This window comes from Puntigrus tetrazona, chromosome 2 (assembly GCF_018831695.1).
Source record: "Puntigrus tetrazona isolate hp1 chromosome 2, ASM1883169v1, whole genome shotgun sequence".
NCBI lineage: Eukaryota > Metazoa > Chordata > Actinopteri > Cypriniformes > Cyprinidae > Puntigrus > Puntigrus tetrazona.
In genome coordinates, this window is record NC_056700.1 from 2885102 (window position 1) to 2910184 (window position 25083).

The following is a 25083-nucleotide window of genomic DNA, read 5'->3' on the forward strand; positions in this document are numbered from 1 at the left end:
ACTTACACAGAAATGACTCATCGTAAATACATCATGGGATAAAAATGCATCCATCACAGCGGAGCATCTCATTATACCCCTCCTCTATCCACCTGCTGGGACGGCTGACATATACGAGGGGTCAGCGCTGATTTCAAACGCAGCGTGTGCTGCTGACTGACATTCAGAGCAATCCCACAACAATAGACGGAGATGACGCGAAATATCATTTGTCAGACTCTTTTACCTAGCGGCACTCATACTGCAAATACAAACGGGGTTTCACGCTATTTTGCATAACCTAACAAAACAATTAAATGACGTACGCTATCCAAGAACCCGAAAAAACGTGTGTCAGCTGACGACAGCAATGCAGTGTTTTAATGTATTGTTTATTAAAAATGGATGTTCATCTTGATATATTCATATAGTTTGCTAAACGTTACATTTTAAAGATTACTTTAAGTGACTGTTAGATGTGAGGAAATCTAATGAAGTATTTAATATGGGCTGACACTGATAAAGAAAAAAAATAAACGTTGACCAATAATTTACATGGTACTAGTTAATAAAGTGAATTAAAAAAAAAAACACTAGTTAGTGAACTTAATAATACATACAAAAAAATTGTTAACTATCAACAAAATAGTGTAGTGATATATATATGTTTTATATTAAAATATAATGTTTATATATTAAATATATTTATATATTATATAGTTTATATGAGAATAAATATATACACCTAAGCGTGTAAATATTTTCACCATATTTTCTGTCTTTATATATAAATAATATATTTACAAAGCAGACATACATTTATTATATAAACAAAAAGGTGATGTGATTAATTATAATAATCATTTGACAGCATTAATATATATATATATGTATGTATATATATATATATATATATATATATATATATATATATATATATATAGATAGATATAGATGTAGAAGCGGGAGACAAAAGAAAAGTAAAAATAGGTCTCATTTTTTAATAGAAATGTCTTTTGATTTTGGGACAAACTATTAATCATAATGGTTAATAATTATAATGACTACTTCCCAAAAGGAAGTGTAAAGACAGTGTAAACTGTGGACAGAAAATGCAGTTAATTGCCCAAAAAAAACGTCATAAAAAAAAAAAACTAAACAAAAAAAAATAGGATCAATGAAAAAAATAAATTGGTTCTTGACAATTACATTAAATGCGATACTTTCTAACCAGTATCATAAATCAGCGTTAATTTTCCCTCATGCTGCTGCAAAAGAACCAATCCAGAAATTCCCTTAAAACTGTCTTTTTCCACCGTCGCGTCTCACCGCTATAACCCCAGACCTGCTGCTCGATAGTGCGGCCCGCAGATGACAAAGCTCAGCAGGCCTGGCAGGACGCCAACATCAGACTGGCAGCACATTACGTCACACGGGCCCCTGGGAGACGGCTGATTGGCTCCAAAGAGCCAAGACAAATTAGGCAGCTGTGCGAGAGAGCAGGGAGAGGGCCCTTTGTTGGGCTGAGCGCACGCTGGGGCCGGCGTCTCACATCTCGCTCTGTGACTCTCAATAGCTGCAGGGTAATGATCAGCTCGGGGAGAACGCTCGCAGAGAGACACATATGAAAAGCAAACAGCCAACAGCCAAGTGTGTGTTCACACCTTCGTGAATGAAGAGCAGGCCTCAGGATTTACATTTATCCCCATAATGCTACGGGGTTATACAAGGAGTAAGCGATATCGCTGTAGCACTACGCCGTTAATTGCATGACATGTGTTTATTGATGAAACGTACACACGAAATTCGGGCTAGAATATTGCGTAATGTAGAAATGCTCATTTATGCCAATAATGTTTCATCTTTATTTCACCTACATCTACAGAAGACTGGAGTAAAGATGCTGAAATTCAGATTGAATTAAATATAAAAAAATATTACAGAAAAAGGTTATTTGCAAATTTAAATTGCAATAGTATTTCTCTATATTACTGTTTTAAATATATTTTAAATATATATGTTTGACTTCAATATACAACATATAGCTCTTAAAATCCTTTAAATATACAATTTATAAGATTTATCAGCAACACATATCATCACAAAATAAAGAAAAGATAAATGTCAGTATCGTTTGCACCATTAAATTAACATCACAATAAAGATTTCAAATTATTATAACTATTTAAAATATTTTTTTATTTATAATACGTTTTATTTGTCAAAAAATCCTGAGGAAATCATGGTTTCACAAAAATATTAAGCAGCACAACTGTATAATATTTAACCATATTATAAATGTTAATAATACTAGAGGTTTTACTGTATTTTTGACTAAATAAATGCACCCTTGGAAAGCATGCGACTTTTTAAAAACCATTTAAAAATACTACAAACCTTGTGAAGAGCGGCATCCTACTAATACTAACAGAAGTGTACTACAAACATGTCATGGCTTTAGGAGCCGCTGAACCGCTGCAATATGCTTTAAATTAAAGTATGTGGGACGAATAAGCATTGCCATTTGCTGAGACGGCGCAGAGGGTCACTTTAGGACAAATCCCGTGTTTGCTTCACAAGAGTCTGTCTCCAGGATATTAAGCAAAAACACACATACTAGAGCGCTGCGTGCAGTTTTCAGCTGGAATGATCCATATTCAGTCTCTGCCCGAAATCTCATCCAGATGAGGACGATTCGAGCAGTGACGTCAGATATCAGCGCCCCGCTGCCTGTAACAGGCCTACCGTTCAGAAGAGCCCTTACAAGCACCGTCACAGAGAGAGGGCGCACACACACACACACACCCACTGGCCCGTGTAACACTTTCCTCTCTCTAACAATGGCCAGTAGCATCCGATCTATTTCACAGGGGCCGGCCCGTTGACAGAGAAGCCCGTTTTAGCTGCGCTCATTTAAACATCACGCTACATCACAGCCGATGTCATACGACGGCCCCGCTCGCCTCAGCCAATCGGCTTACCTCTCCGGGCCCCTGCGCCTCCCTGATTGGCTGGCAGCCCCAGTCTCGTCGTCGCGGTCGTGGCCCTCCTCTGCGGAGGATTGTGGGAGCGGAGGGTCGTATCCGGGCGAGACCCTGAATGGCTTCAGATCCCCCTGACCCAACAGGCTTCGACCAGCACAGTAACAGAAGGCACAGAGCTGTTCGCTGTGAGGAGAGCAGAGGAACGTGATTGGCCAGTGAAACGAGGTGACAGATATTACAGTTACAGTACATACAGGAACGTTTCGGTTCACCTCAGGGATCTACTGAGGCAACAACTGCAATGGAAGTCAGAAAATATCCATTAAAAGAAGCAAAAAGCATTTAAAACATCTCCAGCATGTCTCATAATTAATCGAATTCATAGTTCACCATGCACAATATCACGTCTGTCAAAAACTTTGATTGGCTGTCGGCTGGAGTCAACATAACACACTAATGGACATCAATCACTTTATGGAAAATCGTTCTGCAAAATTATTACCTTATCAATAATCTGTTTTTAAACCTGCGACTTTTTAACGTTAACGTCTTTAAAAACCCAAAAAAACTAACATGCACGAAAAGGGGATAGCTATTATGAAAAGCAGACGTCTAGCAAGACTAGCTATACGCCTTTAAAATAGTCGCTTAATTTTCCAGTAAAAGATTATCGGTTACATTTAACTTAGGAAGCGCTATTATGCACCTTCTTAAAGAATATCGAACATCTAGATCGAAACAGGGTGAAGATGATGCAAGCAGATGCATATGTAAAATAAATTATGAAGGAGCTAGAATAAAACGGATTATTTTGTTTAAAAGAAGAGACTGTTCTTTGTTTTGGCATGCTGTTTGTTTAGATATTTATACCCCCAAATATTCTGGGGGCCATTTTACTTTTGTGAAAATGATCAAAACATTCTGGAGGTGGCTGGAAAAATGGAAAAAAAGTGAGGAAAGCAGATTTTGAGCTATGTATCAGCAACCATTACATTGCATTTTTAGGACGCTATTAAGGAAACAAGTCAAACATTTCTCACTCTTAATTGAAACCTGGAGAAAACGTGTTCTTATTATTAGGGACACACAATATTAGATTTTTGACGATATCTGATACACCAATATTTTTCAATACCAATATATATATTCTTAAACAACACCCAATATCTCCTCTGTAGAAATTATAAACAAACTTTATTACATTGCAGCACATTAATAATTTCAAAGTAATTATTTAATCATATTTAATTAATGTAGAATAAGGGGAATTTATTCAATCATTTTTTGATTTTACTGAAAATATCCACATCTGTATATCAACAAAGAACGGCCGTCTTGGATTTGGAATGACACGAGGGTGCGTGAACGAAAGAATTAACTTTTTCGGGTGGAGCGTGCAAGAGAGATTTTAAAAGAATTACTTCGGTAAGATATGCATAAACGGTGACATTTTATAACCTGCAGCTTTCGAAAACCACATTTGACGGAGGATATAAACGATATCAATTAACTGGCATCTTTACATTCGTACCAGATATTTCAAAAACGAAATTCACGGCAAGAGAACAAAAGAAAAAGAAAAACACCTGAGTGTAAATCTCTACAAGGAGATAAGCAGGAAAGTTTATACTACTAATAAGTATGTGGGAGTGTTAGAAATCGCACATGCTGGGTCTTTATTTTCACACTCCCTAAAAATGGGAAAGTTTTCAACAATTAAACCAGAACTCCACACTGGAACAAGAGTGAGGAGACGGCTTCACGCTAATTCATTTAAATATAGCAACACAACAGATTCAAAGGCAATACGTTCTAATGCAACCATCAGATCTTCGTGATGGACAAGAAACTCCCTCAATTTGAAAACAACAATTTTAGTCGATACAGACTGGACTAACATGAATAGTGTTGAAATGTTGCAACGTCAAATCGCTCATCTAGCGATCAACCGATATATGGCATTTTCCAAATATCGGCATCAACCGATACGTTTTTCTGTGTGGCCGATAAGTTTGAGGCAGGACTTTTATTTTTGACAGCCCTGAGATAATAGTGTTCGTGCTCGTCATTAACAGTTCTGTCTAATAATCTGATATATGAAAAAAGTATTATAACGATTGCTCATATTATTAGTAATATAAATGCAAGCATTGCAATACTTTCTGATTTGCCGTCAGCATTCAGGAAATACATATTTATACCATTTAAACAAAACTTTGAAGGGCTAATGAACCTGATATGAACTTTGCAGACTTCTAGCTGAATCTAGTTGAGATCTTGTGATGTGTGTGTGTGTGTGTGTGTGTGTGTGTGTGTGTGTGTGTATCCTGCATGATCGCATGTCTTCTGAGTGACATTCAGCGCGGACTAAATGAATTAAATTCATGATTTCAAGTCAAGTCATGCATGTCATGTTCATGTCGTTTTCACCGTTTTTTATATTTATTGATTTGCGCAAAAATACTTTTTGTCATCTAAAGTATGTTTATTTTACGAAGATATTTTTTAATACCACCCTTTTCCAATTATTTCCTATTTTTTTAAATATTAATTCAAACAAATCCAATTATATCAATCGCATCGGCCACCCTGCTATCAAGATATCGGCATCATCTGTAAAAAAAAAAAGTCAATATCGATCGACCACTGCTTAATGCAGCCGCAAAAAATAACATTTGACACTGCAGCGAATCCTCCAATAGTTATCAGCGAGGCTGTTGTCATCACGGCTTAAGGAGAAACACGGTAAATATCGATCAGATATAAAACGGGTCCCCACATCATTGGCCCTCATGGACAGTGCAGTCCGTCCCAAAGAGCCTTTAATCGTTCAGCCTGTTAATAGCCTTTCATGGACTGTCTTGGAGAGCCGCAGCCGTGGTCAGATGACTGTTTGGACAGGGGTTTGTGTGTTTATGTGTGTTTGTGAATGTGTGGCAGGGGAACCTTAAGTTTGTAGTGTAACATCAACATTGAGGCACGTTCAGCTGAGAGCATAAACAAACAGACACGGTGCATGAACATGCTTACAAACCCAGAGACAAACCCAAGAAAAAGGTTAGCAATAAAGGCTACGTGCTGCTATATGCTGTGCAATGAGTACAGAGCACAGTATGCACAGAATACCTGGACTGCCGATAACATTTAAGATAAGTTATGAAATGCATCTGACTTCTATTGTGATGAGATCATTTTAAGTATTCTCAGCTCTCTCTATGTTTCTTTTAATTGCTAACAACAGTTACTATACATCTTTCAGAGAGAGAAAAAAAATATATGTTTTTAAAATGATAACCACACACCACTCACGGCTACATTATTATATCCTTTTGTATATTTTGTTGCATTCAATTGTTATATATTTCGTATATCTTTATATATTTGCAGTTTGGAACTATATGCATTTTTAAAAAGTAATACAAATGCAATTGTAGTGCTGCAAACGATTTACTGCATTTAACCTCATCTAGAATAAAAAACTTTTGTTTATAGAATATATTTGCATATATGTATATATATATGTGTGTGTGTGTGTGTGTGTATATTTATATATCCATAATAAACATACACAGCGTATATTTATTATGAATATATAAATACACACGCATGCATGTATTACAGAAAAATATACGTTTGTATAATAAATATATTTATTTATGCCATACCCACATGTAAATGCTTTTAAATATATGCTGCATGTATGTGCATTTCTATAAACATAATAAATATACACACGTATTACGTAAACATAAACTTTTATTTTGTGTAATCGCATAATGTGATTATTTGCAATCGTTTGAGAGCACTATGTAATAGCAATAATAATAATAATAACAAAAAGCTGACACATGACGCATGCAATGTGAGATTATGTGAACCATTTTATTAATTATTAGTTATTTTACCTATAATTGAGATACAATTATAGATTGCATTATTTTTGGTTTTTAATTAAGTTTATATATATATATAAGTAATGTTGGAGCGCATTGCATTGTGGGATACGACGCTGTACTTATACAGCACATTTGGGGAGTGTGAACAGAAAATCTGCATACTGCAGCTGACCTCACGTAGCAGCACCTTACTGATCTCTGAGAAGCACAGTGAACTCTCTGAGCCGGAGGGCTGCGCCACATTAGCACTTCTTCCTGGGTTCCTGCACTGCAGTCGTCTTTACCCAGAATGCTCTTTTAGTAAGCTGAACAAGTGCCCATCCCCCATGTTGAGACAGAAAGCTAGCCAACAGCAACACACAAGCACACATACTTTCGACACACGTGTGCCAACAGGCGCTGATTGTTTGACCTTCCATTTTGAGATTTTGGTAGAAAGGCGCAATACAGCCGAAAACGCTAAAAACACGAAACCATTCACAAACATTCACACACACACACGTCCGCATGCGCATGCTTCCCACGCCGGCGGTGACTCAGCCTGGCGAGAGGATGCTGCTCTGACCTGCTTTTAGCTTCTCCAGAGGCTGATGATGTTTGTGCCGCCCCCGTCTCGGGGCTCGCAGGAAGAGGGGATGACGACTGCTCCTCTTCCTCCACCTCTGCAGAAACCGCCACGGCAGAGGCGCCCGCCGTCTCCTCCTGCTGCCCTTTAGTGACTGTCGAGAGACACATCCATGTTAACCGCAGCTGCGCCAATACAGACATCATCAACAAAGCTGACAGGATTATACCTTAAAGGGTTACTCCAGCCCAAAATGGAAATGTTGTCATTAATCACTTACACTTAGATGTTTTGGACGAAAACCGGGCAGCTTTTAAGTAAATAATAGGTCCAATATAGTATAAAAGGCATCGCCAGAATACTCCATCTGCCATCAGTGGTTCAACTCTAACGTTATGAAGTGACACTTTTTGTACGTAAAGAAAACCAAAATAATGACTTTCAACGATTTGTCAACTTTTTTGGAGAGTATGCGCTTGAAGCAAACTTCGGAAATCGTTTTACGCTTTCATTTCAACGAAAGCAGCGTATACTCTCCAGAATGGCTCTATGGTGACAAATCCTTATTTGTTGTATTCTTTCCATGTAAAAAATTTTAATAATAAAATTGAGATTGAACCACTGATGTCGATGTCTTTAAAACCTTTCTGGACTTTGACATCGTTATTTACTTAAAAGCCAATGGGGCAGTCACAAGCCTCCTGGTTTTCATCTAAAATATCTTAAATTGTGTTCAGAAGACAAACAAAAAATTACGGGTTTGTAAAGATAAGTAATTAAGGTCAAAATTTTCATTTTGGGGTGGAGTAACCCTTTAAGCTCAAGAGTGTTTTACCGGTTGCAATCACCTTTTTAAAGATGAATTTATACACTACTATGATTAGTGCAATGGAAAAAGATTTTTAATTAGAATTTTTATGGCATTTATGTGATCTATTACATCGACATTGAGTACAGAAAAGGAATGCTGTTTAAAAACACACTTATCATCATTCACGTTAGCAATCATGATTTCACTTGTACATTAGTGAGTTCTCAAACACATCCAGCATCAAAGAGCCTCGAGCATTAATTGCTCTCTGGGAGAGTTGGAGCAAATTGAAAGAAATTTTAAGTCAGTTCATTCAGAAACCATCTTGCTGCCGACGTGCAAACCACTTCCAAATAAAAACAAGTGATCAATTTACCGATTTAAAAAAACCCAAGCCTTTTCAGTAGTGTTGCTGTCTATGGAGGGTCAGGGAGCTCTCAGATTTTATAAAACATTCTCTTAATTAGCGTTCTGAAGATGAAAAAAGGTCTTACGGGTTTGGGCTGACGCGAGGGTAAGTAATTAATGACAGAATTTTCTTATTTGGCCGAACTATCCATTTAATTAACATGTACTTATGAAAAAGATTTTATAGTTACACTGTACTTATTGTGTTCATAAATTGCAAAGCACTTTTAGCTGCTATTAAGGTGGCACACGGTTAAGTTTAGGGTCAGAGTTGGTGGAATAATTGGTTAATAGGGACGGTTTCACCCAAACAGTAAGATTAAATCCTCATTTACTCACCCTTGTGTTGTTCTAATGTTGCATATCTGCCATTCTTTTTTGGGCAAATTATTTAAAAATATATAATTCTTTCGCTCATTCCAACAGTCCTCTGTGAGCTGTCAGTTCCAGGTCTGGATAAAGTCAACTCAAAGAACACAAATATTTTTTTTTATTATTTCATTATTATTTAAAAATGAACGAAACGCTCACAGGGGTGAGAAAATGATGATTTAATTCACTTTCAGTTAGTTAAGGGTCAGTGTAAAATGTGTAATTATATACTATAGATGCAATTACATGCAGGTGTTATAGAGCAATAAGTAGAATGTAAAAACATGTAGAATAAGTGCACTGTTTGAACTGTTTTTATATTTGAAAGAATATAATTCTTGTTCTGACATTTCATTGTCATGTTCATTTTCTGTGATTTATTAGCGCGCTATTTTTTTGTTTAACGCTGTAAATAAATACGTATTAAATATGTCTATTGGTCAATTTGAAAATAAATGATTTAATAATAAACTGATACCAAAAGACTGTCGTTTTCAAGCCGGTTCAAATAACGCGTATTTTCATGCGTATTTCGTTGAGTAAATAAACAGATGACGCATTTATCAAAAAAAAACAACTGGTTCTTTTAGCCGAAAGGTGAGATTTCCAGGTCGGTGTAAGTGTTGAACCCCTCGAAAAGAACGTCACAGACTGGCAAGCAAAAACGCCCTCTGACTGCCTGCCTTAAATTCATTTTCATCCATGAAACGTTTGTTTGTCTGAACAGTGCTAATTGTTTCCAGCGAAACAGCCTTTCGGTTTCAGGCCAATGTTCGGTTTTTTTAAAGATCCCAAACGACATGTAAACAACGGCTGGATTTGCGAAATGTCAACAGCAGCCCGCAAAACAAAAGTGCAGAAAGACCCATGATCTTTGGTTTGGTTTTGAACGCAAACAAGTAACCTTTACGGGTTTATGGGGAAAGATGCAGAGCACATGCGCCGTTTGTTAATAAGAGAGAAATTTGGGAAACTGTCACCTCGGAACGTACACGATGTGGACAATTAGAGGTGTGAGTCACCTGTGACTAAGAGCGCCAAGCGAGCCGAGATCTAGTTGTGGTCTAAAATAGACCGCATTGAAACCACAGCTGCAGTCAACCACCTCCTGTATTCGTCTCTTCCACTGCAGTCTGATCGCACAGGGCTTAGATGGAACTACAGTAGACACTACAAATTAGGGTCAATTTGCAAAGAAAAATAGTTACTGGCTCTTGTTAAGGAAAGCATCGTTATTAGCAATGCTTAAACCTGTGGTTAGGGGTTTGAGCAAAATGCAGGCGCTTGGTATTAAACTTCAACGATCAACATTTGTACCAAAGACCGATTTCTAAAGATTGTGCGGGTTGTTGGAGAACTGCGCCGCTATTGTTATTTCCGCTAGCTGGGGGATAAAATGGGTGAAAAATCCTGAAAGAGAGAGTAAAATATGCATATCACAATGGCATGCGATATCTGAATTGTTATTTTAATAATAGGCTACTTCTAAAAGTCGCAAAAAAGTGTTTTAGGTTGATGCATGTAGCAGAAAGTGGAGCGTGACTGTTACTTTAAAAAGTGCAATATAAAGCTCCTTGTAGCTTTATTATGAATCAGTGCACTATTATGGTTTATTATAAAGATTTTGCATTTAAGTTTTACATTTGATTATTCCGTTTCCGTACATCTTTTTTGTCTAAATGTCTTTTTTTTCATTTGCATTGTTTTTTATGTAATGCTAAAACACTGCTGTCACAAAAGTTTTAGCGATGTTTTCTTTTCCAAGAGAAAATATAAACTGGTTACATAATTTTTACTTAAACATTTTAAAATATAATTTCAATCGATTTCACACAATTAAAGCAATATCGTTTTTTGCATATCAAATATCCCTTTATTTAACAAGCTATCGCATATCACGTTTTTCTTTAATATTGCACAGCCAAGATTGAGGTAAACACACTCAGAATAGCCTGTAAACTAAATAACATCTCCATAGAAACTAAAAAGCAACGTGTTGAAAAAAATAGCACTTTGCTAAAAACACTCAGAACAGCTTCAGATATGGTAAGAAATGCAGAAAAACACTCATGGTAAAACAATCTAAAAAAAAAAAAAGCTACGTGGAAAACTAACTAATAGCAACATGTTAAAACAACATACAAAAACAGAATCTGAATAGTTTTACGCTAAATACACTCAGGGCTCAGAATACCTTAAACAGCAAAGTCATATACGCTGTTAGCATCTGAGTAGCAATATGCTAAACACGCTAAAAAATGGGAACATGCTAAAAGCACCCTATGAACTAAAACATGGAGAACACCTTTGCGACTAACAATCACTGCGCGCTAACAATACTATAACGTCTGAACAGCAATGTTACGAACACTTAAAAAGCTTAGAAATGGTAAGACCACGTTAAATGCCACCAGAAAAGCCTATAAACTAAAAAACAGCTAGTAGCAGCTGAACAGTAACATGTTAAAAAAACATACTATGAAGAATACCTTTCGATTAGCAACATGCTACACACACCTAAACACCGTTTGTTAAACGACAACATGGTAAAGCCATGCTAAACACGCTCAGAGAAGCCTATAAACTGAATAACAACATGCTAAAACACTCAGAACACCTTAGACACTAAACAACAACGCGCTAAAGACACTATGTTAGCATCTAAACAGAAATGATAAAAACACTCTACTAACACCCTAAGAAAGCTGTTTGTAGAGCTGCAGATTGTTTTTGCACTGAATATGATTGCACATAATTTCATTGTAGTTTTGGTATAATGACAATAAAGATTAAAAAAAAAAAAAAACACCCTAGAAGCAAAAACAAACTAAAACGCCTTAGCAACAGAAAAGCAGTGCCCCTGGCAACCATTTGCAACACACTAGCACCGAGGCAGTGGGTTTCGCACAGGCAAACATCACTCACGTTTCCTTCGGAAAAAGTAAAAATGTAGTTAGAACAGCACCTGAGAAAAAGGATGAAAAGGCTGACAGCTTCCTCCAAGAAGCAGCGCTCCTTTTTTAAAAAAAATCTTAAGTAGTTCTAGGTACTGAAGGGTCTTTCATAATTATGGTGCCATTTACTTCAGTGGTGACCTTGACACAGAGGTTATTTCGGGGGTTCAGGAGGCTAAGCAGTTACTGACAGCACCTTTAATGATGCCAGCTCGTATTATTGACTGCGGGGGGTGTTCCAGCCTCCAAGGTGAAAGTGACTTGACATTCAAAGGCAGCGTCAGCTCTCCTGCAGTGTCAAGACAATTCACCTGGTTATTACAGCTCCACACAGGCTCCTCAGAACGAACGAAGAAACCACTACGACAGCATCAACTAATCCAATTATGAAAACTGGCCTATATCGTAAATAAATACAAAAACAGACTGTATTTGTACGGTGTTTCTACTTTTGCATTATAAATTCAGTTTCTTCATGCTGAACGTGGGTTTCTGCAGCACTGAGGAGTAACTAAAAGCAGAGATACTTACAGGTGTAATTCACCACTGGCTATGGCATTCAGTTTTGGTAAAAGCTAGGGAAACTTTAAGACAAATAATGCACGGGTTTGATCCAGTGTCAGTGAGTTGGTGATTAGTACGATCTGTAGTTTTAACTAATGCCCTGGAGTTTTCGGATGGCGTGTTGTGAGCAGCTTTTCCAGTAACAAGACTTTTTATGGTCGGCACTTTGTGCATCTCCCACAGATTTAATATTACAAAGTCCAATTCATTATATAAAAATCAGTTCAGTGAGATCATAATAACTGATGCAAAAAAAAAAAAAAAGAAAAATCATTAAGATTTTAATTATTCAACTCAAACAACTTTACTTATACTCATTTTATAATAATATTATTTTTAATCATATTATAATAATTTCTTTATTTCAAAATACTTTAAAATCTTGCCCACCCCAAACGTTTGAATGTTAGTATAAATTTGATATTACGTAAATTATGCTTAATAAACTACTACTTTTCTTGCAGTTAAATCCTTCCCCATAGCGTTTTTTTTTTTAGTTGCCAGCCTCTATATTTTTTTTCTATGCATAAATGAACATATTATATATTAAAATCGAGTACCACGCAAAAAAAATTTAAATTAAAATAAATAAATAAAAAGGCTCTCAAACTTTTATCTAATTATTATTTTCAAACACAATAATTCAGATACCATATGCCTTCACCTGTAAATAATTATTTGAATAATTGAAATTGCATTCAGTAAACAGAACGCACATACAGGTGTATACACACACAGACACATATTAGCATTAGTGGTTTTTGAGGACTTTATACTGTTTAAACTGTATGTGCTATTGCCCTACACCAACCCTACACCTAAACCAACCCCTTACAGGAAACTTTATGCATTTTTAGATTTTCAAAAAAACACAGTTTAGTATGTTTTTTCAAAGCCTTTTGAATAATAAGGACATTGACAGTGTCTTCATGAAAAACCTTCAAACTGCAATACCTCCGTCACACACATGTCATTAAACAAATTTGTGTCCTCGCAAACCACAAATGTTAACCCACACACACATTTAGGCAACATATGTACATATGTACCTATATATACATACATGCTCTATTTATATATAGACCACACACACACATATTCATATCGTCGGGTTAGCGATTTATCTACAACGTAACTAGAAATGTTTCTGTGTCTGTAAAGGCGCCACTGCCTTTATAAAACATGATCTACATGCATGATTTACATATACGCTCTATATATAACATCTACATTCTCTCTGATCCTTCCTTTTATGACGATTGTCTTTTTTCGAGCCTGGTAGTCCCAGGAAGTCCCGTAGCTCACTCAGGACATGCGCTAGGGCTTTCCTTACTGCAATACACCTAGAAAAGGGACTGCAGTAAAAACATGTCTTTGGCAGGGAAGCTTAAATTGACAAGATATCGCATCAGTGGCAGGGAAAGCGTCTGTTCGGTTTTAATTCTTTCATAACGATAAGCACACCTCCTCTCAACAACACTGTACATCCTGTATGTTTAGTCTAAAAAGAGCATGTACAGATTCTGCCAAAACGACAGCTTAAATGTGCCACCTTATGACATAATAGAGAGAATAAAGACCGCCTCCGCAGAAGATCAACACCTGCTTCAACATCGCTGCCGGTTTAGCCCCGCCCACTGATGTATCCCACTTATTCCATAGTCATTTGCCAAGTTATAGACAATTAAAAACTAGTACTGCTCTTTGTCAGTTACGACTCGTTCAGCCTCTTTTTTTTATACTTATTGTTAATATTAGTGGTGCCGCTGATGCTTTTCATGAATGAAAAGATTGTTAAAATATGAAGATTAAACTTTTTTTTTTTAAAGGTGGCTGAAAAGGAGGAAAAACCAAAGTGAAGTATGGACCTAATCAGTCAATAATTTATTTACTGCATGGCAGAAAATAAATATCGGTTCCACAAATCGGTTATCGGGCACATAAACAGGCAAGTAATTGGTATCGGTATATGTTATAAAACAAATCTATATTGGTCAATCAATACTATTTGGGTATTTTAACCTAAAACAAAGCTCTACAGTCCATCTGTGAAAACATACACAGCGTTGGCCAATCATAGCAGTGGGCGTTTAGTTCCGAGTCTACAATCTGCCACATCTATTCAAACCGATTCCTTCTTAATTATGATGCCTTTGACATAAAAAAAAAAACATCTAGAACGTTATAAGTGGACATCAGAGAACAGGGCAAAATAAAAACAGAGGCAGTTCATAACCTCTGCAAGTGTTAGGAGTACTAATAAAAAAAAACTATGATATTAATGCCTAATTTACAAAGCCCTCTAAAGCTAAACGGTGTAAACACAACTGAAACCAAAACAAGTAATTCATCTGCTTGTGAACCTGAACGCACATCGCACCACGAGCAGACAAAAAGGCAGAGAAAATGAGGGGAAAATGCACAAGATGAGATTTTAAAAGGCTTTCAGCGGGCATTAGCTTCCACCGGCTGCCGCGAACCTCAATCACATGCTTTGAGTGGTGCTGGGGTGACTCCAGAGCAGAAAGGCTGTGGCTGGAGTCAAATCCTTTCAATTAGAGCTAGAGAGCGGAGCCATGTGGAGACGGGCGAAAATCTCATCAATCCTGCTCAAGGAGTGTGGACGACCGAGCCTCTCGAAAGCTCCTCCTCGGCCGGCCGAGGTTTGACTTAGATTGACTGCGCAGCTGGGAAAGAAAATCAATTCTGGGCTCCACATTGTGATTTTGTTTATCATTGGAACTGCCTCAGAGGAGAGGCAGCCTCGCTCTCCGACTCTTGAGGAAGGGGGATGTGACGGCTGAAAAGAAAAGACTAACACAGGAAACCCGGAGAGCCGGGAAAAGACGTTTAAACAGGGTATATGTGGGGGAGGAGAGAGAGAGAGAGAGAAGAAAAGAGAGGGAAAGCAAGCGAGGAAGACAGGGCTGCAGTTACCTGTCTCCTGTGTGCTTCCTGATTCTGCGGTCTCCATTCCATCTGTGCTGTCTTCATCCTCCACCAGAGCTTTTCCTCGCCCCCGATTCCTGAGAAAGAGAGATTCATTAGCACGCTCGCTTTAGGGAAGACTGGTTGATTGTGAATTAGTTAAATACGGTCCCAGCTGTCACTGAGTGTCCGCTGCCCCGGGCCAGGGTGCGGCGGCCCTGCGGAAACCAGTGTGTTTGTGTGTGGGCACGTTTGTTTACGTGCACCGAGGGGGAAGTAACGGGTGCGAGACCTCTCATTAAAGCCGCTGCTCAATGGACGAGTTTCACGAAGATGTCATTTCCGCATTTGCTCAGAAACCCCCGAGGGCGGACGCACAACCCGGCTCTCGAACCTAGATTGCACACTCAACACACTTGCATCTTTTTGGTGACTCATTCTCACGAGCAGCGTCCAGTCGGATCAGGTTTGGTCCGCGCATGGCGTATGTGAGCGTCTGGGGGCGGTGCGCTTCATCGTGTGGTCTGTGTCAGCTGTAATCGCACAATAATTTGCCTTTTTGGCATGATTAATAAGCCTGAACGATTAAATACAATGAAATAAGCTTTTACGGTTTCCAAGATTTGCTGGATGCATGCATCTTGAAAGGAAAATAACAGTCCAACCAGAATAGAGGAAAATGGTCTCTATATGACAGGTAATTGGAGGGAACGAAAAATAAGTGGAACTGGAGACGTTGGGTGAGAACTTGGAGGAATGTCACTATATAAATTCCCCAATACAGTACAATACAAGGTTTGAGGTCAGTTAATAAAAAAATGTAAAAATAATTAATATGCTCATTTGCAGATTAAGTAACATTTAGTGTTATTACCAATATTGAAAATAGCTGCGCTGCTTCATATATTTATATTATTTTGGATTTTTATTGTGCTCTGTGATGAACAGAAAGTTTAAAAGATTTTCTTTTTCTGAAATAGAATTATATGTAACAATGCTTTCTTTGGAAGCTCTATTCAACCTCATAATGAAAATAAAACACAAATAATACATAAATACACCTGCACTTCTCAATTACTGAAAAACAATCTGAATTGTGAAATAAAAGTCCAAATTTGAATCTGTTTTTCTTAATTATTCAATGTTTTCAATCAATTACTATTAGTATTATTATGTGGTGGCAACATGTGCATACTTCCTCATTTTTATTTTTATCTTATTGACCCAAAACCTTTGAACAGCAATGTACCTTTCATTTAATTAACTATTTATTTATTTATTTTTCACTTAAAAGTGAAAACAGGCTACCATAAAATTGTCCATAACAAGACCTTACATATATTATTAATATATATTAATATACTATTAACTAAGTAAAATTTGTCTTGACTTTAACCAGCATCAAAGCTTCCTCAACCAACCAGCTTCACCAGCTACATACTCCCGCAGCTGTTTCCTTGAAGACGCCATCCAATGCAGAACCAGCACTCGTGTTTATACACGCAAAGGTCATTATTTCTCAAAGTCTGGTTGACCGGGAATCCTTTCAGAAGAGTTGGAGAGTTGGAGTTGGAGATGTCAGGAGAACATCAGCACAATCAATCCTACCACTGTTTTTACTGTTTTCCGGGTCGTTTGAAGAGCACATTGTTCCCTATTTTATGATGTCACTGACTCGTGCAGTAAAATCCACCTTTGTTTTCAGAAAGAAGAGATGGAAATGCAAATCTCGTTACCTTTACTGATGCCAATAAAGTATTCTCTTTTTCCCTCACCCTTTGAATGGACTGTGTCATGATAGGCTGCCCTCAGGAAAAGTGCGGTCTGAAGCTGTTGCCATGGCGCTTCGTGACGCTCCAGTCTTTCAGAACAAGCAGCACTCAGAGCACAGTGTTTGATGGACAGCATGAACATACTGCAACTCGCTAACATCTCATGCCTCTGGAAATAGCGGTTCTACATCATTAACAGTGACTAAGATATCTGGGTGGTCCAACACACCAACTGTTTTAGCATGATTTCATTTGCACAATCTATTTAACGGTTAGGTTTAGGGGTGGAAAAAAATCTTTCCGTGCAATTCACATCACACCAATTCACACTAAATGGCTGTTTTGTAAAACAGGTTTTCTCGTGAGGCTGAAGCTGGTTACATGCCTATATGGTGCTTCCCTAAATCATTTACATACCGTTAGCGCGTGCACACACACATTCACAGTTCCTCTGTGTGTTTACAGTAACAGTAAAGCTCTCCTATGAGGCGTCACAATACCTCTAAGGGAAAGCAGTTCATTTGGCGGCCATCTTGGATATGACCCCCCCCAGCTTTTTCCTGCCATGCAAGTACAGCTGCTGTTTATTTAAACGTTAAGACTGAAATCTCAAGTTTTTTTAAGACTAACATTTTACATTGGGACTTACATTAGGTTATAACATCTTTTGCTTAAATCAGACACTAAAAAGGAAATTTTCAGGCTAACTGAGCCAACAAGCATACATATTTATATAACCATATAGCCAGAGAGTTGGGCTTCCCCTATCGATATTTTTGTTTCTGCTTTTTTTAATTTTTCATTATTTAACACAATTTTATTTGGTTTATTTTAACGCTAAATGACCTGCACGTTGACATTAGATTCCAGTAAATATATGATAACCGTACAATAAGTACCATTATTAAGTCTTTCAAATGTGCACTTTCATGCCCTGTTATTACACTCGCTACCGCAACATTCACTATAATTTATCTACAATCCAGCTATTTAAATAATCATTTATACCCTGTTATGGTGATTCTATTTATTAAGATTATTAAAACACACTTGCAATGTATGATAAATGTTAAATAGATAGAGTCAGTTTAGTTACTCAAAGATACATCATTCCAGCATTTAGGTTTTCCAGTCCACCATAAACTAGGTATAATGGCTTTACTGCACTGACCAAAAACTCATACGTGTGAAATTAGCTTGACACTTCCTTTCGGTCATGTTGCTTAATTCATTGTGGTCCTTAATTTCAGAGTTTTTCGCATTCTGTACGATGCTGCCATCTGACCTCAGAATACTTCTTCTGTTTCCTATAGCCCATCAAAAGGTTTCATGACATAAAATTTGATTGTTATGGATGTTTTTCTTAACCAAATGACATGAGGCTGTAAATCATGGCTTCTAAAGGCCTGTTCGCAACAACACGAATGCTCTGGGCATGTGACCAAAAGCACAAATCCTACTGGCTGCCCAGTTTTCTCCGCAGCGTGATGAACATCCACTCCATAAAACACCCAAATCTGATTCTCAATCCAAGCGTATTCCCAATCTTATAACGTACACATATTGCGCAGTCCTATTGTCTGCAACACTAATAAAAAAACCCATTCTCGGTCACGATCCCCTAACTGAGAACAAACACACATCCTTCTACAGCCAAACATCCATTTCTACACATCCAGCCCACAAATGCGCAGTAAAGATCCATGGCTGTCAGAATCTCGCGGGGGGCTTTTCTTGTCTGATCTATGTATCACTTCATCAGGGTGATAATTGTCAGGCATTCAAATTAAAGTCTCACAGTTTGAAGACGGAGGAGGTACGGCAAGCAGAGTTGAAAGGGAAGCCTGCCCCTCTCTGGGGCTGGAGTGAGGAGGGAGTGTGAGGGATGGATGGGTAATTACCAGTGCCACTGGAGAGAGAAATCGCAGTCTGTCCCATGCCAAAAATGACTCCTCCCTGCAAATGACTTCCTATACCAGACAGTTAACAAGGCTGAACGCTGACAAAGGGGCGGAGGGATTTCACCCTAGAGAGGTTACAGACACACATGGAGCAAAATCTACAGAACCACAGACCACATGTCTGGGTTTAAGGGGCTAGTTGAAATAAGCATTTGATATTAATTGACCAATGTTTTTTTCTTTTGAATATACTCGCGCACACGATGACAAGGTCAAAAACACATTCATCGTCTTATAATATGCATTTATTTTTACCATACTCCCAAGCCATTTGCTTAATGATACATTTTTCCAAATGCTAATCTGCTGTGATTGGTCAGTTGCTCTCATTTTCATTTAATCATAACTGTTACGCCTGATAAAGCGGTGTTTGTGAGCGCATTTTCATTCAGACCAACTTGAAAAGGCCAACGAGTGGGCGAGCAATAAGCTAATATTTCATGTTGACGTTAACATGAAATGCCTTGAGATTCATTTTAAAAACGATTCAAAGTCAACCATTTCCGTGTAACTTTATATAAGGTGCGCTTTCAGATTTCAAACTTTTTGGGATTCACTTCATTCACTTACACGCTGTATGAAAAATCCATAATTTGCACTTAAATGTTCTTTCTATGTATACAAAATGACTTTAATTTTACATAATGCAGTTATTTTGCCTGTCCCAAATCAAAATACATAAAATATTAACATACAACCAAATTAATAAATGCAATAAAATGATAATAATAACATAAATATACTTATTTAACTTACTTACATATATATGGACAGTTATATGAAGTATTTAATCAATATATTTAAAAGCTAACTAAAAAGAAAAACCCAGAAATTGTACAGGATTTAATTTGACAAGCTGTCAGTAAGCAACTTATCGGGTTGATACTGATCATTTAAAAAAAGCTGACATAAATTACCTTTAATTAATTTAATTTACATTTTTATACCACTAGCTCACCTCATATATGACGTTATGAGAGACGAAATGACAATCAGGTATCTGTGTATAACAACATAAAAATCTATTAAAATAATCCCATTATGTAGGTTCAAAAAAACATTCTACATATAGCTTCACTGTTGAAATATTTATTGCTTGTAATATGGCCAACCATTTGCATGAGCCCATATGAGTAAGTAAACAAAGCGTATCACCACTGGAGCCTGAGCTCAATGTGTCTAGTTCAAATGACACTTGTCAGGGGACAAAGGCGTTTGTAAGCTGAGCGCCAAGGTAGTCAGTAACATATCCCTTTGTGATTTCGAGAGCAAATCATTTAGTACACACATAACATAAACATGCTAATTTAGCACACCCCTGTACAACACAATGAAGCTAACACTGCTCCGACAGGTCATTAATCTATCAGTCACAATGCACTTTAGGATCAATTTGTTTGATTCATGTACGTTTAGAGTTATTCTTCAAATGGGTTGGATGGAGAAACCACAGAAATGAACCGTGTTAACGCCCAAACCCAAGACGACTCTGTAGTAGACAGAGAATTAAATATGCATCACGATTCCCAGACAGCCAAACATCAGCTGAGTCTGGATGAGGAAACATGAAAATGTCCTACTTATGAATGGTCTTTATGGATGCAAACGAACAAACAGAACAATATTTAAATAGCTTTCCCATGGCTCAAACAGTAGAGCGATGCGCTAGCAGTCATGGCTTCGATTCCCAAGGAATGCACGAATTGATCAAATGTGCTTTGAACGAATGCAACGGAAGTCACTTTAGATAAAACCATCTGCTAAACGCGTTCATTTTAAAATCATATTAATTTGAAGCCGACGTTTTTTTAAAATGCCATTCGTAAACCAATTTACTTCCATAATGGGATTGAGCTACACAGTATTAAGTGAGGATATGACATCATGACAGTTCTAATAACCGATCTGAAATTACTTTAAGTACTAAACCTTGGTCTCAAGAATAACATCACAGTCTGACAGTTATGATGTCATCTAGCCTCCACCTGCAACTGCCAGTCATGTGTCACGACGTAATGCTGACGTTGTTTGTTTTAAAACCCCGTTTTGGCTCTGAGCAGCATTAAACGTCACAGGTAAAATAAAAACCGCCATGCAGCGGCACGCATTTGAAGTTTGGTATATTTGTGCGTACGCACACACAGGTACTGCTCTGTGCGATTGCGAAACGAAAAGAGGAGAACACAGTAACGCACGGTCCATTTAGACATGCTCGGCACCCAACCCCCAAGCCCAGAGACCTATAACTTATCCCCATGATCCCACCATACAGAGAGAGACAGAGAGAAAAAACTGTTTTAGAAAGTAGGGCCAATGCAGGATTACGGTATAAAATCTGGAGTGGAGTTTTACGGAAGGGATTTTAAACACGATGCAACGGTTTTCTTCAAAAACATGGGACCGAATTCAATCGAACCCTTAGAGATCCAGTAAACTGACAAAAGCAAACAACAAAAGGGACTGCAAAACAATAAACTGAAGAATTCCTTTTCGGTCGCCAAGGCAAGCAGCACTACTGCTATTATTAACAATTAAGGATTTCAACTAACATGTCATACTGAATATTAAATGTGTAATCTTCCCCGCACTGTTTGTGATACAGACTTGGATGACACCTCAAACCATGTGGCTTGTTGAGGAGAGGAATGCCATTATTTTTCTAAGCGTTGGCGGATAATAAGATGGGTGAAAAACCTCCAGACTTACACTGAATGGAATCTCATACTTGGGTTTGGACATGGACTAATAAAAAAAAAAAAACACAACACTGTGAGGAAACGGCCTCATATTACCTTAGCAACCACATAGCAACCACTCACAACACCCTAGCATCATGGTTCATTTCATAGTGTTGATTTCTGTTGGAAATTTAAGACAGATTTTCTTTTTTAAAGTATTAAATACTTCAGAAAAGTCATGTTTTCGTCTTGTAAACATTCAGGCTACCGAGATATGATTTTCTGTAAAAACACATTATGTTATGCTGCATGTACGAAACGCAAAAAAAAGAATTAAATAAATGTTTAAATAAATTCATTTGTATGTTTCTTTTTGTATATATATATATATATATATATATATATATATATATATATATATATATATATATATTTATATATATATATATATATGCATATATGCACACACACAAATTAATTTAAAACCTTTATTTAACAAGAATTGAAGTAAAATGTAATTTTATGCTATTCTTATGTACTGCTAAATGTACACATTTTTTTCTTGAAAGTGCAGTAATTTCAGCTGTTTTGCTTAAGTACAAGAGCACATTAACAGTTTTAGGCAGCCTATTTTAAAGGTAAGTAGTAGGTACTCTTGAGCGTATTTTCTTTTGAAGAATGTGGATTTTGTGAGATCCGTTAATGAAAAGCACCTTGCACTAGAACGTTCCTAGTCGCAGACACTGCCATCACACCTTACACACTCATAGTAAGCTCCTAAGCTGGCAGAGGCACCTGCGCTTTTCACTTCAAAGACTCCTATATAATTAATCCCCTCAGGAAAAATGCCAAGCGCCTCCCCTCCATTTAGATGGTTATCCAAGTCCAGAAAGATGCATATATTCTTCTCAAATGCAGATGTGAAACAGAGGAAGTCTGCCAGGAGTACCGTTCAATAACTGCTCCTGTACATTCAGTGGCTTCCGGTGAGCCTGAAGTCCCTCCCTGGATTATGCTGCCAATCAGGTAAACTCTAAGCAGGTGCTTCTCGTTAGGTGAACTCTAATGTGTTCTATGGGTAAACAGCCGAAGGGCTCAGAGGGGTTAATTGAAAGCACTGTCATTCAAAGCTGCCTGTCAAAGAGACATATCAGAGCGGGTAAGAAGGTCTCCACTGTCACGTGTCCATGAAGCTAAACTGGTCAAATCGCACAGGAGATCCATTAATCAAATTTTTGCATCATGTCAACACTGGATATGACCGCTGCATCCAAACTAGAACATTCTCAGTCAAAATCGTCGCCAGTGAATATAGGCATTAAAACAGTAGGAAAAAAACAGTCATTTTAAGATTAGCTGAAGATTGCATTTAAAAGAGTCAGCATTAGTTGACAGCAAAGGTAATGTAAATATAAAAATCTAAAAGTAAATCTATATAATCTGCTGAAACAGCTTCACGAGCAATCTCTTGCCTTTCAAACCGTCTCTTCCAACCACCTTGCTTTATTTTCGTACATAATGCGCACTTTTCATGATCTATTGAAATACTAATTGGTAGGATCAGAACCTTTCCCAAATTGTGACATTAATATGTTGACTTCCGACTGTTACACAAATAGTACTTTGTGATTTTCTGTTCTGACCTACTCATTTAAATAGCAACCCACCAATGGACAGCAACGGACCTCCATTTCAAAATAAAATGGAACACAAAGTTGCTGAAGTCTAACCACAAACTCACAAGCAGATGGTTCGAGTTGGTTAACATTTTGAGGTGACTCGCAGCTTTAATTCCATCAACACTGACAGCCTTAAATTCAAGCTTCCAGTAAAGAAGGATACATTTCATAAAGATCATTCTATTCTTCACTCTTAGGACCAATGATCCTCATTTTTTGAAGACGTTTAGACTTCCAGTTTACATCGATAATGGCAGAAGTTTAATTGAACTTACTTCTTTCTCTGTCTGGGCACAGCTGGAAGCGGTGTTGCTGTGGATAACACGTCCTTACGAGGGCGGCCCCGGGGCCGCTTATCTGTGGGGGCCGGACTTCCAGTGGGAGTGGCCCCAGAGCTGCTAGGAGGTGGCGAGGGTCCTTTGTCAGAGGGGTCTAGACTTTTCTCCTCTGATGACATTCTGTGAGAAAAAATTATGCACAAGCAATATATTAGAAAACATATATAAATACATCCTACAGTGTAGACTGTCACAAAATTCTACATCTCCAGGAAAGCTATTAACACAGAACGTTTTACCAGCTTTGCGCATTTAAAACACAATATTCTCCAACCAGTAAGGTTTTAATAAACACAGGTGATGCCAGTGAAAATAATCCTTGAGCTTAATACTTAATATTTTAATAAGCTTGTATGATTCGATCATAATATGGGGTCCAACTCGCAACTGAACCACCATGAAAATTAGTCAAAACAAGTGTTAGAACACTTTATTAATTCCAATAAAAATAATCCTTCCAATGCCGTTTAGTTATTGGTTGCATTAGATATCGGAAAAAATAAAAGCAACAGACCTCGGCTGCATATTTTTATGGGAAAATATACAATACTCAAAAAAACCAATCATTTTCAGTTATGTTAAATTCTTAAATTAACTGGATATCTACTGAACTAGACTTGTGACATATTAGCACAGCATGAAGTACATGGGCCTCCATGCTCCAATGTAGAGTAAATGCAACACAGTTGTAGGTGACGGATCAAGTTTCACTCGTGTTTTTGTATTCTTTCTGAATGTTGTGCATATTGTTCGTCTCTGCTTTGCCGGATCCCCACTGCTGACCCTTGCGCCTGCTCTGCGTGGCGATTCTGCCAACCTGTCCACTCAGCTGACAAGGCATACTGCCAACGGGATGCTGTCTTTTCCGGGAACTACGTGGGATCCCTCCCTGGGCTGCTCTCATTGTATCCTGCCTTGAGTAAACAATTAGACCTCACATGGTTGAGTCAAGCCTTCAATGAGGCTGTGTGCATTGCCATTAGCGCGTACGTACACATTGTCTATGGTAGCCGTTTAAAGACCTCCTGAAATGGCTCGGCGAATGCATTTTTCTCTCGTGTTGATTTGCTGCTGAAACAGGAAGCCGGGGGAGGATAAATCGAAGAAACTCGTCTCCTATTTTTAAACAGCCATTTGGCTTTATTTTAGCTGAAACGGATAAGTCGCTACATGCTAATGCTAGTAAAAAGGCTT

At 37.7% G+C, this 25083-nt stretch overlaps 1 protein-coding gene across 13 annotated transcripts in view; it reads right to left on the minus strand.

The window, feature by feature from the left end:
• The window catches only part of kmt2cb (lysine (K)-specific methyltransferase 2Cb), a 93752-nt gene that overhangs the window by 66039 nt on the left and 2630 nt on the right, over positions 1-25083 (minus strand). For 12 of the 13 annotated variants that reach the window (XM_043221961.1, XM_043221995.1, XM_043222003.1 and 9 more), the window contains exons 2-5: positions 23827-24009; positions 15471-15559; positions 7425-7578; positions 2961-3146 (exon numbers count right to left, since the gene is read on the minus strand). In XM_043221961.1, the coding sequence (XP_043077896.1) occupies positions 2961-3146; positions 7425-7578; positions 15471-15559; positions 23827-24008 (611 nt within the window). In that variant the 5' untranslated portion in view covers position 24009. The remainder of the gene's footprint in view (positions 1-2960; positions 3147-7424; positions 7579-15470; positions 15560-23826; positions 24010-25083) is intronic. The other variant, XM_043222019.1, reaches the window with a different exon arrangement.